The sequence below is a fragment of the Ambystoma mexicanum genome, chromosome 10 (assembly GCF_040938575.1).
Source record: "Ambystoma mexicanum isolate Mex_15411 chromosome 10, UKY_AmexF1_1, whole genome shotgun sequence".
Classification (NCBI taxonomy): domain Eukaryota; kingdom Metazoa; phylum Chordata; class Amphibia; order Caudata; family Ambystomatidae; genus Ambystoma; species Ambystoma mexicanum.
The window spans coordinates 1,574,915,126-1,574,927,399 of record NC_090932.1 but is presented as its reverse complement, the minus strand read 5'-3'; the positions used below and the strand labels follow the sequence as shown (position 1 = coordinate 1,574,927,399).

Here is a 12,274-nt window from a genome sequence, read left to right as displayed (position 1 = left end):
AGACCTACCTAGTACTCTGTGGCTTAGTGGGCAGTTGCTAGTTGGAGAATTTTCTGTAGCGCCTACTGCGTGTTTCCGTCACTTATGATCCATAACATTAACTTTTCAGTGGATGCTTGCAAACAGTTAATGACACTTGGGTTGGTGGCCTTTCCCACATAATCCTCCTTTCCCTTGCTGAATGATGCTGGCACCCTATTCCCAGGAGCCCGGGAGCCACTCTTCCCTAGTCTCCTGCGGCCTGTATGCACAGTAGTGCTCTACTAGCCAGACAAGGGTTACATCCCATTTAGAAAAAAAACAGATATTCGGCTTCCATCATTATAAAACACACTACCAAAATGTATTCATGCAAGAACTGAGTTAAACCCCCATTCACAAAAAATTAAAGTACACTGTCATTTAAGTCTATTCTGTTGGCCCTTTAACACATTAATGTGCTAGGTAGATCTTGAACTAATTGCAGCATCAATAAAGTGGGGCCTCGTCATAATTGAGCGATGCATCATGAGCTGGTAAACTTGTCAGAGAGCTTTCCCTTTTGTTTTAGTTCCCAGTCTAAGAAGGTGTGGCCTAACTTAAAAACAGATATTTGGTGAATAACAATAAAAAGTGAGGTAGAGCATCTTTTCCAACAATTTCGCAGTAACAGCACCTGTTAGCCACAGGACTAAGCTTGCTGGTCCATGATTTGTCACCAACAGGAAGAACAGTTAGTTGCATACGAGTTAAAAGATGATTCTTTTTTTCGCTTTGACCGTCTTCAAAGACTTGGGGATATTTTATTGATACCGAACATTTTAATTTTAAAATAAAGTTCAATATACTAAGCGGTTTTTGATGCAGTCGTTTCATGGTTGACATTCTGAGTGCAATTTATTTAATTAATTGTTTTTTTATAACGCACCTAATACCATACCTGCGCGGATCTGGCATTCCAACTTCTGTTGCTCTGAGTGGTCTTGCTTCCAAGACCAGCATGTTGCCCCTGTGCTATCCTCCGTTCACTGTCGTTAATAATGGATGTCTTTCTCATGTAGGATGACTGTTTTTTATCTTCCGTATTTGGGTGTGTTTCATGTGAACTAGTTCCATTGAGGACCCCCTCATTTCATACAATTGTCATTTTGGTTGGGGGTATGTGGGGTGTGAAAGGGCTGAAGACAAGGGCCCAACACCCTCTCTGGGCTTTTGGCACCTGTCCATCAGGCATGCAGAGGCTGGAACCAAGAGGCAGAGAGAAAGACAGGATCCTGGACTGATTCTCAAAACATCAGCTTTATTTAGACATCAGAAATAACAGCTCTGAGTTCTCAAATGAACTGCCTTTTGTACATTTTGTAGTTGGTGCAGTGTTACATTTCATGATGCAGTTCATTCGGATTGGGCCAGACAATTAAAGACAAGCCCTTTCCCCATCCAGGGTTGGTTAGCTGCACTGCCACACACCAGGTCCCTCTGTCATAACTATGCATGCAAGCTAATTACATTTGTGTGAGATACTCTTGACCTTTATCATGAATCTTTTGATGCCTTGAGAAAGAACATCCTTGACATGTTGGCAGGCAACAGCATGCTTCTCTGCCAAGAAATCTAAATATGGGCATCGGCTGTGTGGACTACCTATGAACTCAATACAATTGTTGCTATTTGAACAACTGTCTTCTATAATTGCAACCTTCCCAGAACACTCCCCCAGCTTATCAATGACAAAATGACTGCCAAGAAGTCTGAACAAAATGTCCAGATATGTCCTTCTTCAATTAACTCTTAATCAACTGTTATGAGAGAATTATTTAATTATATCAGCATGGCTTTGTGAAATTCGACCATTTACTATTTCTCTAGAAACCATTTTAAAACCTGCCTGACCTTGTCTCAACTAAAATGGCTGACCAATCTGTTTTTAATTAGAACTCATTTTCTGTTCACTTTTTCAGCCTAGATTTTGGATATCTATGATAAATGTTTGCCACCTGTGATGCCCTCCACTGCGTAGGGCATTCTGACCCTAAAAAATATGTCGCTCTTAGATGTGCTTTTTGGCCTACAAAGCGCTATAATTCTGATGTTTACAATACTAAAGCTATCGATCAGCCTGACAAGCTATATGCATTCAGTTTGGGGGGTGGGGTCTAACACCTTTAGCAGCTTCTCTACAGGGCTATATAAGATGGGCTCCTAATCTTACCTTAACCCTGAGCCACTCTGGCTAATCCAAATGTATAAATCATGCATCAAGTCTGATTGGGGCATAACATTTGCTCAGGCTCCAAGGGAGTGGGGGGGGAGGAAGTGGCCCAGTCGCACATGGTAGTTCATTTCTTTTGTGACCGCTTGTTTTGAGTAGTACCCAAGGTGGTGTTTTATGTTGTAAAATTTGTTGCAAATTGTGCGTTTTAAAGACTATTTGCTCAGTAACATTGATGCAAACTACTAACTGTATGTTGAAGTCACTCATTGGCCTGGTTTGTCCAGAAAATATGGCCACTTTAACCAGAAGAACGGGCCTGCACTTACAACACTGCTGTATTGCCCTTTTGGCTAGTCAGATCAGGATCATGCTTGTCTCCAAACTCCGGCCAAATACCTAACCGCAGTCCATAGGCTTAATGCAAACCTAACCCATATCCCAATGCTTAATGCTGATACTAACCACAGTCCCAAAGAGAATAGCGCCCCTGTCCTAACCATAATCCCAATACTTCTGCAGTCCCTAAGCTGATCTAGAACCCTTTGCCTAACCATGGTCCGCAGAGACTACCCATGCCTCACACAAACCAAGTTCAGATTTCCATATACACCAATGCCCCAACAAGTTTAAACCACATTATCCTAATCAACAAATGCTTAGTCCTAAAACCTCAAGATTTGTGGGAATTCAACTAATGTGTTATTGGACTAGCCAGTCTGCAATTGCTCTATTTCAGAGTAGCCCTTATTAGAGTTATTCATTGTGAGTTGGGTAGTGATCTGCCTACAGCTCCTTTGCAGGGCGCAGATCTCGTTGTTGACTTCCTTTAGGGGTCATTCTAGTGAATGCATTTCCCATATATTCTGGCTTCTGGAACGAGAATAGTCTCACTGGCCACGGGTGGTATCAGTTTCAAAATCTGCTTTGTATCTAACAACCCCTTTTGTCCACTCTTCCTCCCTGTGTGATCTCCTTACAGCATCGCCATACTTCTGTACCTGTCACGGAAGTACAACACCCCTGACCACTGGTACCCGGTAGACCTGCAGAAGCGGGCCCAGGTGGACGAGTACCTGTCCTGGCAGCACACAGCTGTGCGGGCATGTGGATCCGAGGTGTTCTGGCGCAAGGTAAGCAGTAGAGGACACTTATCATTCTCTGGGGTGAGCTCGTCTTTTTCCAAAGGAGGAATGCAGGGGAGACGAGAGTAGCTTAGTGATCAAGGTTCTGTGATCACTGAAACTTCACCCAAACACCTTAGTATCAATCTGCCCTTCAGTGTATTCAATTTATAAAGGAAGATTTGAGCGAGTGATTCAAGCAATCACTCCATTCATACTCTAGTGAGATGTGTGGGAGAGGTTCAGGCAATCTCTCCAGCAAAACTTTATCTGCCAAAAGAACAGGACCTGTTGCAACAGCGCATGATGGTGACATCCCCACAATTTCCTGCACTCTATCACGCTCTGCAATGAGCTCACACAGTTTCATTGTGTTCAAAATCTATAGTAACGAGATCACGCCATGCTGCTGGAAAATACCTTTTCAAGCCCCTCCCACCTCCCACCGTCCCGGCTTGTATTTCACAAACGAATGCATTCTCGGAGTTTAGGAGATTTTTGCACAACCTTTGCGAGGGCTGTACAATTATCTATCCTAAGGGTTTTCAGAGTTCCCGCACCCAAATGATGGACCAGACTCCCTCTTAATCGGATGCTCTACCAACGTTACCAATTCAATAGAGGTAAGAAAGCTGGTGAATAGGTACAGTTAGGCTCCCAAAATATACACAAAGAGGTTACAATACACAGCTATCGTGAAAAATATATACTCCTCAATAAAAGGTTAAACCTAAAAACACATAGATCAGATGCATACTGGAGTTGTGTACAGTTGGACAGTATATATCTAACAGTACAGTGGACAAGGACCGAACCTTCCCATTCCTAAGTGTATGACCCTTAACCTGGGGGTACACTCAGCACAGGTATAATGCCGGGGAACGCTGAGAAAACGGGCCATCTAGACACCACACACCAGCAACACGGCCTCATTACGACCCCGGCGCTAAACCATGGTGCTATTAGCACCATGGTCCATGCCGGGGTCCACCATGGTGAATAGTGGAATTACCGCCCCATTCCAAGGTTGGCGGGGCGGTAATTCCCCATGGGCCCTTCCCCATTTCCATTTTTGCCCCATAGGGCTCAATGGGAATGGGGAAGGCGCTAAGTACGGTGCCGCAAATTGCGGCACCGTACTTAGCATCAAGGTCCCTTTGCGGCACCCTACTTTAACGGCTGGTAAAACCAGCCGTTAAGGTCGGGTCACGCAAAGGGACCTCGTAATCAGGCGTTAAGGGTTTAACGGCGCCGACACCTTTTACAGCGCTGTTAAACCCTTAACGCCAGGGTCGTAATGAGGCCAACAAATGCCACACATGAATTGTCTCAGAAATGTCCTCCAAACTCTAGAACAATGTAAAGTCACTTTTTGACAGAAGCAAGCTATGTAATACAATAGAAGGCAGAGAGGAGGAGGGGTAAAATTGTCAACGAAGCCCAGTGTGCCGATCGGGAAAAATCTTATGTTTACATCATCACACCTACACGTCTCATTACACACCTAGAAACATTTTAGACTCAACACAACAACAGTAAAACATTGTATCTTTGTACACTTCAGTGGCCAGGAGTGTAAGGCACGCCTGTTCAATTCCATCATGCAGTATTCTAACATGGCGGCCACGAGGAGGAGAAAGCAGGGACCTGAGGTAATCCCTTTCTGGGCTTGCATTGTTACAATGGAGCGCTTTTTCAGCTGCAGCATCGCTGCCACTGCGGCCTTTGAAATTGGGAAGTCCTTCTTGCCTGAATGCCCACCTCTGCAGATTGGTCAAGACTTTTCTTTTCAACATCCTGTGTCAAGAGCTGGCCCGCTCCAAGGGCCCCATTTAAGGGCCGCTCGGAGGCTCCTGTCTGGGCCTGGAGGGGACATGTCACCAGTTACCACCACCCTGGAGCTTGCCTGCTTCGCAACACATCCTGTCATTGTCACTTCACCTCTTGGCAGGTACGTCTCTTTACTGCCTTCCTACTCTTCCTACCCCTACACTCTTCACCCCCTCTTCCCACCCTATGTCTCTGTTTTTTCCCCTTTTCTCTCCCTTGTGTTTCTGTGTTTTTGCCCCCTGTCGCATCTGCCTCCGGCGTATGTTTGGTTCTGGGTCGGTTCTAACAGCCTCACTGTGCCTGTTGCATCTGTTGCGGCCTGCCAACTCGCAGGTCGATGATCTGCCAGCATGTGCCTTCCTGCACACAACTTTGCCTTCCCCCTGACTTAGTCCTACTCGCTTGCACTGCTGGGTGGTTCCTAGCAGGCAATGAAGGGAGTTGGCCATGAGCTTATTATCATCCCTCCTGCAACCTGCATAGTATTTGCTTTTTCCTACACTAAAACCACTGGATTGACTTTCCCAACTTGCCACCGTCTTTGCTTTTTGCCACCCTAAACACCGGATTGACTTTTCACAGCCTTCCGCTGTTTGCATTTTGCCTACCCTAAAAACACTGGATTGTCTTTCTGCTTCTCACCTGTAGCCCCTTGTTGTTCAGTGTGCCTTGTATTGAATCATTGCTATTCTTGACTGCTCACCTACTCAAACACTGTACATCTGTGTACCCCCTTGCATCTTGAGGCATGGCTTCAAGCCTGTGATTTACCTTTTTTGCCTATCATATATCTGTATACCGGATCTAGACACTGCACCTCGTGGCATGGATTAACCAGTGTATGCTACTATGATCTACCTGTTACCTGCTTGTGATCTTGCACTTTTAAGTATTGAATGTTGCATTTACCTACCTGTACCTTCATACTTAAATGTGTACTCGTTCCAGCCTTGTGCTGTGTTGCACCTGTCCACCTGCACTTATTTGACCCTTGTCTCCCCTCCCCCCCTTGCTGCTTCCTCCCTTTCCCTTACTTCCCTCCCTCTCCCTTCCCCTTATTTTCATGTTACAGCACTTGCACGATTCGGGCATAGTAGGAACGTTTCTGTTTTGTTTGTCATCTCTTTCTCCTCCGTGTCCTTTACTCCCGTTCCCGCCCCCTCCCCCTCATTTTATGTTACAGCACTTGCACGATCCGAATTGTCGCAAGACCTAGTAAGATTGCTTCTTGTTTGTTTTTTGTCTTTGTTTGCTCGTCCATGTGCGTCCCCTGCCCTCACTGCCCTCCCCCCTCTCCCATGCATTCATGTTATAGCACTTGCACGATCCGAATTGTCGCGAGGCCTAGTAAGAATGCATTATTTTGTTTTCCTCCTTCCTGTCCCTCCCTCACCCCCGCCTCCTTGCCTTGAAACACTATTTTGCTGTAATGGTGCATTACAAACACCCAATAAATAAAATAATTCATTGATTTTAAGTCTGTACAAAATCGGGCATATGAGCTCCAATTCTAGTTATTGGTAGTGAACTCTAGGGACCCAAGGGGATGAAGGGTCCCAGGAAAAATGTCCAAGTAGCTTAGAAAATGGTTCCAGGCAGGGGCAGCTGTGGAAGCAACTCCTTATGGGCAGGGAGATGAGATGAGGTGAGGTGAGGACACTCAGCAGCCTAGAGGAGCAACTGAGGATGAGGGAAAGAACGCAGGACCCCACCAGTATGGCCAGACCTGGTCCTAAAAAAATACAGCAGGAGATTTTCATGGCAAAATCCTCCAACAGGTAATCTGCAGGAAAATAAGGATAGATTAATTAGCCAGTTTGCCCCTAGATATACCCATTGGTTCAAGGGCTCTTCTTTCCCCACCTGGGTTGTAAAGACCCTGGAGTATTGAATCTATGCTTGCAACTCCCTTCTCTGCAGGCCATGACACCCATACTTCTGGGTACAGAAGCTGACCCCGAGAAGATGGCAGCCGCGATTAAGGAAATGAATGGCGCCCTGGGTCAGTTTGAGGCAAAGTTCCTGCAGGACAAGCCCTTCATCGTTGGGGACGAGATCTCATTGGCTGACCTGGTGGCCATTGTGGCACTCCTGCAGGTGAGTTTGGACAAGGGCAGAGTTTGACCCTTGCTGTGGGCTTGGGCATGGTCTGCCCTGACTGTGGTTCAGTAGTGTTTCGTCTACATGTCAGTATGTGAGAACCTAGATCAGTCTGGCATAGTTGGTTGTAGTGTGGCTACTTATGTACCTTAAAAGGAACAAGTATCACAGTGCTCAAAATTGGGCGAGCAGGATTGGCATTCTGTTAAAATCACCTGGCGGTCTGCTCAAGGTGCAGGAGCTCTAGTGCAAGGAGAAGGAACCCAAAGGTAAGCAGTGTGGTTCAAAGAAGGGGAATGAGAAGGGTGCAAAGCAAGCAGCAAAGAACGAGGAGCGGCCTTGTCTGAGTGGGATCATGAATTTTAATCTTGCAGTGAGCATTGCGTTGAAAATGGCCTCTTAGCACTGAAAGGTCCTGTGGTGATAGCTCTGGGACCATGAACGGCCTCCTTAACACTACAAGCTTTTCACACTGCCCACTTTAGAAGGGAGGGGAAGCAAGACTCTGTGCTCGTTCGCCCCGTCCCCCACCCACCTTTCTGCAGAGCCTCCATGCAAAAGTGCAGAGCCTCCATGCAAAAGTGACTTTTTTATGTCAACTAAAGTGTTGGTTTTGTGTTGCAAAAATATGTAGATATTGGTTAAAAGGTAGACTATGCAACCTGTGGGATAATTCAACTGCTCTGAGATCTGTGTCCATCCTGGAGGTCATGGCTTCATCTCTGTATTTGATTCCTCCAGCATCAAATGGATTAACTTTATTCATTTGGGTAATACAATGTGATAAAGGCATTGGGATTGTGGTGACTTGGCGCCAGGAGGGAGTTTCTTCTTGTAGAAAGAGGAATGCCTTTTATATAGGGCAGGCAACCACACTCCTGTCTCTCAAACCCCAACCTGGATTTCCTGGGATGTATGTCCTGACATCTGCAGCAGTCATGTCGCAACACGACTGTCGCATCTTCACTGCAGATGCTGCTACCTGCACACAAATAACTATTTAAATAGTTGCAGGTGGGGGACAGCCCAGATTATAATTTCAAAATCAAAATTGAAAAACATTGAAATGTAATATAAATATGTCTAATCCCGGAAACCTCTAAATGCGGTCAGTAATCTGTGTACAGGTGGTTTATGAAAAGAGTAAAGAACTTAAAGCTGAGAATCAAAAGTTGAAGTTGCTAAAAGGGAAGTAATAATTTTGGCAATGTGTGTAAAATCCAATCCCTGATCTGTCGTAGGCCTTCTACGGTATCCCTACATATTATCCCCACCAAATATATGGTCGTGTGTCTCGCCATAGGCAATATTTTTGGGGGGGATAATTTGTGGGAGCAGGGGTTGCGGGGGTGTCCCCCGCACGTTTAAAAATAATGCTGGGGTTGCGGGGGTGTCCCCTGTAGGGTCCATGGCTCAATATCGCCGCAATAATATGGCGATATTTTTGTATCGCGATATTTTTGCGAGGATATTAACACATGGGACCCCTTCTACGAAGATAAAAGGGCTGCTGCAATTAAAGTAGGTCCATCTAGAATATTTGTATTTTAGCAGCCTATCTAAACGTGCTTTGGAGAGGAAAGCGCGAAATGCATCACTCCATGTTCATATTGATTGATCTTCAATACAATCGAGGTAATCGGGGAAGGTCAGATTAATCCATATTATTCATTCATGTTTTCTACAGCTCCAATACAAAATGAATTACAAGCTTTAACGAGAATTAACATATTGTCTTTTTTCCACACAGCCTGTTGCATCCGGGGTGGATATCTTCAAGGACCGCCCGAAGCTGGATGCCTGGCGTGAGCGTGTGGAGACTGCACTGGGCACAGAGCTCTTCCAAGAGGCACACAAGGCTATTCTGAATGTTACGAAGATGAAGAGGGAACCCCTGGAGCCACATGTGGCAGAACGGATGAAGTCCAAGCTCCACCTTTTCAAGTGACATTTTTCAGGTCATCCAAAAAATAACAAAATGGCTGTGGCCGGAAGCACATGATGATGGGTTCTATAACTAACTAGCCTTAAACGCCACCATGTCTAGCAATGGACCTTTTCAGAAGACCATAGGTTGGAGGGATTGAGACCATTCTGAGCCATAGATTACCTCTTACATTTTAAGAACCACCAAATGTGAAAATGCCACTTGTAAAGATTGAACAACTCAACTTTGGGATATGGGCCATAAAAGAGGTCTTAGAATCCAAGTATTTTTCTGGGGATAAGAGTAGTATTCTGGGCTGGGCAGGTGTCTTTTTGACCTTTGGCCTTTCGCTCCAGTTGGTTATCTCTCTAGGTAGGAGCATGTTATTAATATGGCAGACTGCTCCCGTGATAGGCCCAGATTCTACAAGGGTTGTGATGGCCACTTGGTTCCATGTCACTGACGGAACCAGGTTTCCAGCAGTGAGCTTTTTCATTGAAGAAAAAATGCTAGAACCACTGCCCCAGAAAAAACGTATGCTCTACCTAAATGTATACTACGAATATTTACTGGAAAACTATTGATAGAAATAATCTCTTACATTGCTTGAGTTTCCTCCACCCACCAAGCTTGATTAAAAAAACCTGCCGTTTAGCCAAATGTTACGAGCAAAACAGATTGTCAGTGTTGAAGATGATTTTTCATTACAATCAGACATTATGTGCCAGAGGTTCATCGGCAGAAGCTACATGGCTGAGGTGGTCAGAAAGGTTGGGGCAGATTCCAAGAGAAAAATTACGTGAGAGTACCCAGAAAGCTAGCACCACAGAATCTGAATTGGTTTATGTCTCGAAGTTTTCAATACAGAGTACAAACATTTTCTATTATTAACAAACATTTGAGTATTCCGACTTGCGACCCCAGAGTTGAACATCTATTTCAGGCGTTGCATATTTTTGCATACCAACGCAGCAAAAGTCTCAGACATGTTGGTACATACGGATTTTAAAAGTTCCATTAAGATTCAAAATGCACTGGCACTTTCCCATGCATTCACTCTACCGAACACAGTTATGGAGTCAAGGGTGACATTGTTCATTATCCCAGGACATTTAAGACGATTTGGTTATGCCAGTACGCCACTTGCGACACTGCGAATATCATTTATTCGATTTGTTCCCCCGTGTGGTAAATATTATGTGGGACAATCAGCAAGACCGTGTAAACTATGCTCGAATGAGAATTGATCCAATATTCGGACGAGAAATCGTAATTCTTCAGTTGCTCGACATTGGCTGGAACAAAGTCACAACATTTCCCAAATTAGTTTCCAAATCTTAGAGACAGTCCACCAGTGAAGATCCTATGACAATTTGTCACAAAAATTTGATCAATGAGAGATCTTTTGGATCGACGGATTGGATGTGATGGGATGAATGAGGATTGCAATTTAATGTGCTATGTTTGACTCATTTCATGATATCTGGTTCTTTGATTTGTATTCTAGTAGAGGGTGTATAATGGATTATCCTCTTCACTGTTTTTGATTTCATGTGGATGCAGTGAACAAAGCTAAACTGATGGAGTGTCTATACTTCTTTTACAGTTAATCCCCATGGTGGACCGCATTTTCACCCATAGGCAATATTGAAGGCATTTATATTTGTTAACTCTAGTATCTTATTCTGTCATACTTTATGAAGTGTTTGTGGGTTTATCGCACATAATGGTAAGCAAACAATTTTAGTATGTATCACCATAGCAGTTTAATATACTTGTTGACAATTTTTACCTTGAGTTTCCTTCCTTAATACACAGAAGGGTCGTACATGCTGAGACATTATGCCAAATTCGTTTGCACGTTTTTCAATTATCACTAATATTTTTGGAATTATGTTCAACATTGTTTTATACCCATTCAACACATTTGACATTTGGTGTGAAACACGCAGTGATATGGTGACACATTTATTTGGGAAGCTTCTGGTTCCGATTGAGCATTGTTGGATATATTGTTCTATGCAATGTTCCTTATCAGGCATCCCAGTCAAGTCCCAGCCTGTCCAGCTGCTCTGATTTCCTAAATCACTGTGATGATGTCACATGTTTGTGACATCATGTCGTATGCTTCATGCTGGCAGTTTTGCACAGTCTGTAAATGATGGAGGGTAAGTCGGCGTCTTGTTGGACTGCTTGTAGACCCACACTTTGTGGTGTGTCTTTACCTTCATGAAATATGAGTTAACACTTGAACTTCTCTGAAACCTATATTTTTCTCTCAGAAGGCAGTCTTCTTCTCTTCCTGTCTAGGAGTTTGAGTCTCTTGGTTTTTCACACTACTTAGTGGCACAGTTACTGGTAGATTGTAGATAAGGTGAAAGGTGGTTGGACCTGACCATTTTTTTTTGTGTGCATCAGGTTCACCAAATTCTCTTTAATCTTTTATAGATTGAGAACAATGGATAGTCTTGGGCATACAGCATTTTATGTTGATACTTCTTCAGTATTTTGCAAAATGTATCCCTGCATCTAATGAATATATTTTTGTCTCCCCGCCCCCATTTTCTTTGATGGCATTTTAATTGTATATGTTGAATTCTTGCACCATGATTGATGCCGTGATATGTGGTTTTATTGTTTTGGTTCTTATAAATAAGGTCACCCTGAATACTGGGCGTGTGCAAATCAAGATGAGACTAAGGGAGCATGTCGATTTTGCAGAGATGGCATGCAAATTGAAACCTTAAAACATTTAACCATGCCCTGCAACCACTTCGACATGCACAGAACTAACATCTTCGGCAAAGAAAACCTGGGCAGCTCAATCTGCGGGAGAGATTGCTATGGACTTGCTCTATGTGGGGGACGAGTATAAGTTTGGTATTATCTTTTTTTTTTCTTTATCAATTTCAAACAAGTACATGTAAGATTATAATACAAGCGATTAATTACTTCAATAACTACACATCTTATCATATACAACTATTAAACCTCAATCATGCCCCATATTAAAAAATATTCATAAACTAAATAAACTTACAATCATTGGGGTCATAAAACCTATTCCAATAACATCAAGTTATCAACAAAAGAAAACTAAAC

General features: G+C 43.7%; 1 protein-coding gene across 1 annotated transcript in view; it reads left to right on the top strand.

Annotated features, from left to right (window-relative positions):
* The window catches only part of LOC138493367 (glutathione S-transferase theta-3-like), a 49,206-nt gene extending 38,259 nt beyond the window's left edge, over positions 1–10,947 (top strand). The window contains exons 3-5 of the mRNA XM_069620413.1: positions 3,174–3,324; positions 7,066–7,242; positions 8,996–10,947. Of these exons, the coding sequence (XP_069476514.1) occupies positions 3,174–3,324; positions 7,066–7,242; positions 8,996–9,193 (526 nt within the window). The 3' untranslated portion in view covers positions 9,194–10,947. The remainder of the gene's footprint in view (positions 1–3,173; positions 3,325–7,065; positions 7,243–8,995) is intronic.
* The last annotated feature ends 1,327 nt before the right edge of the window (positions 10,948–12,274 follow it).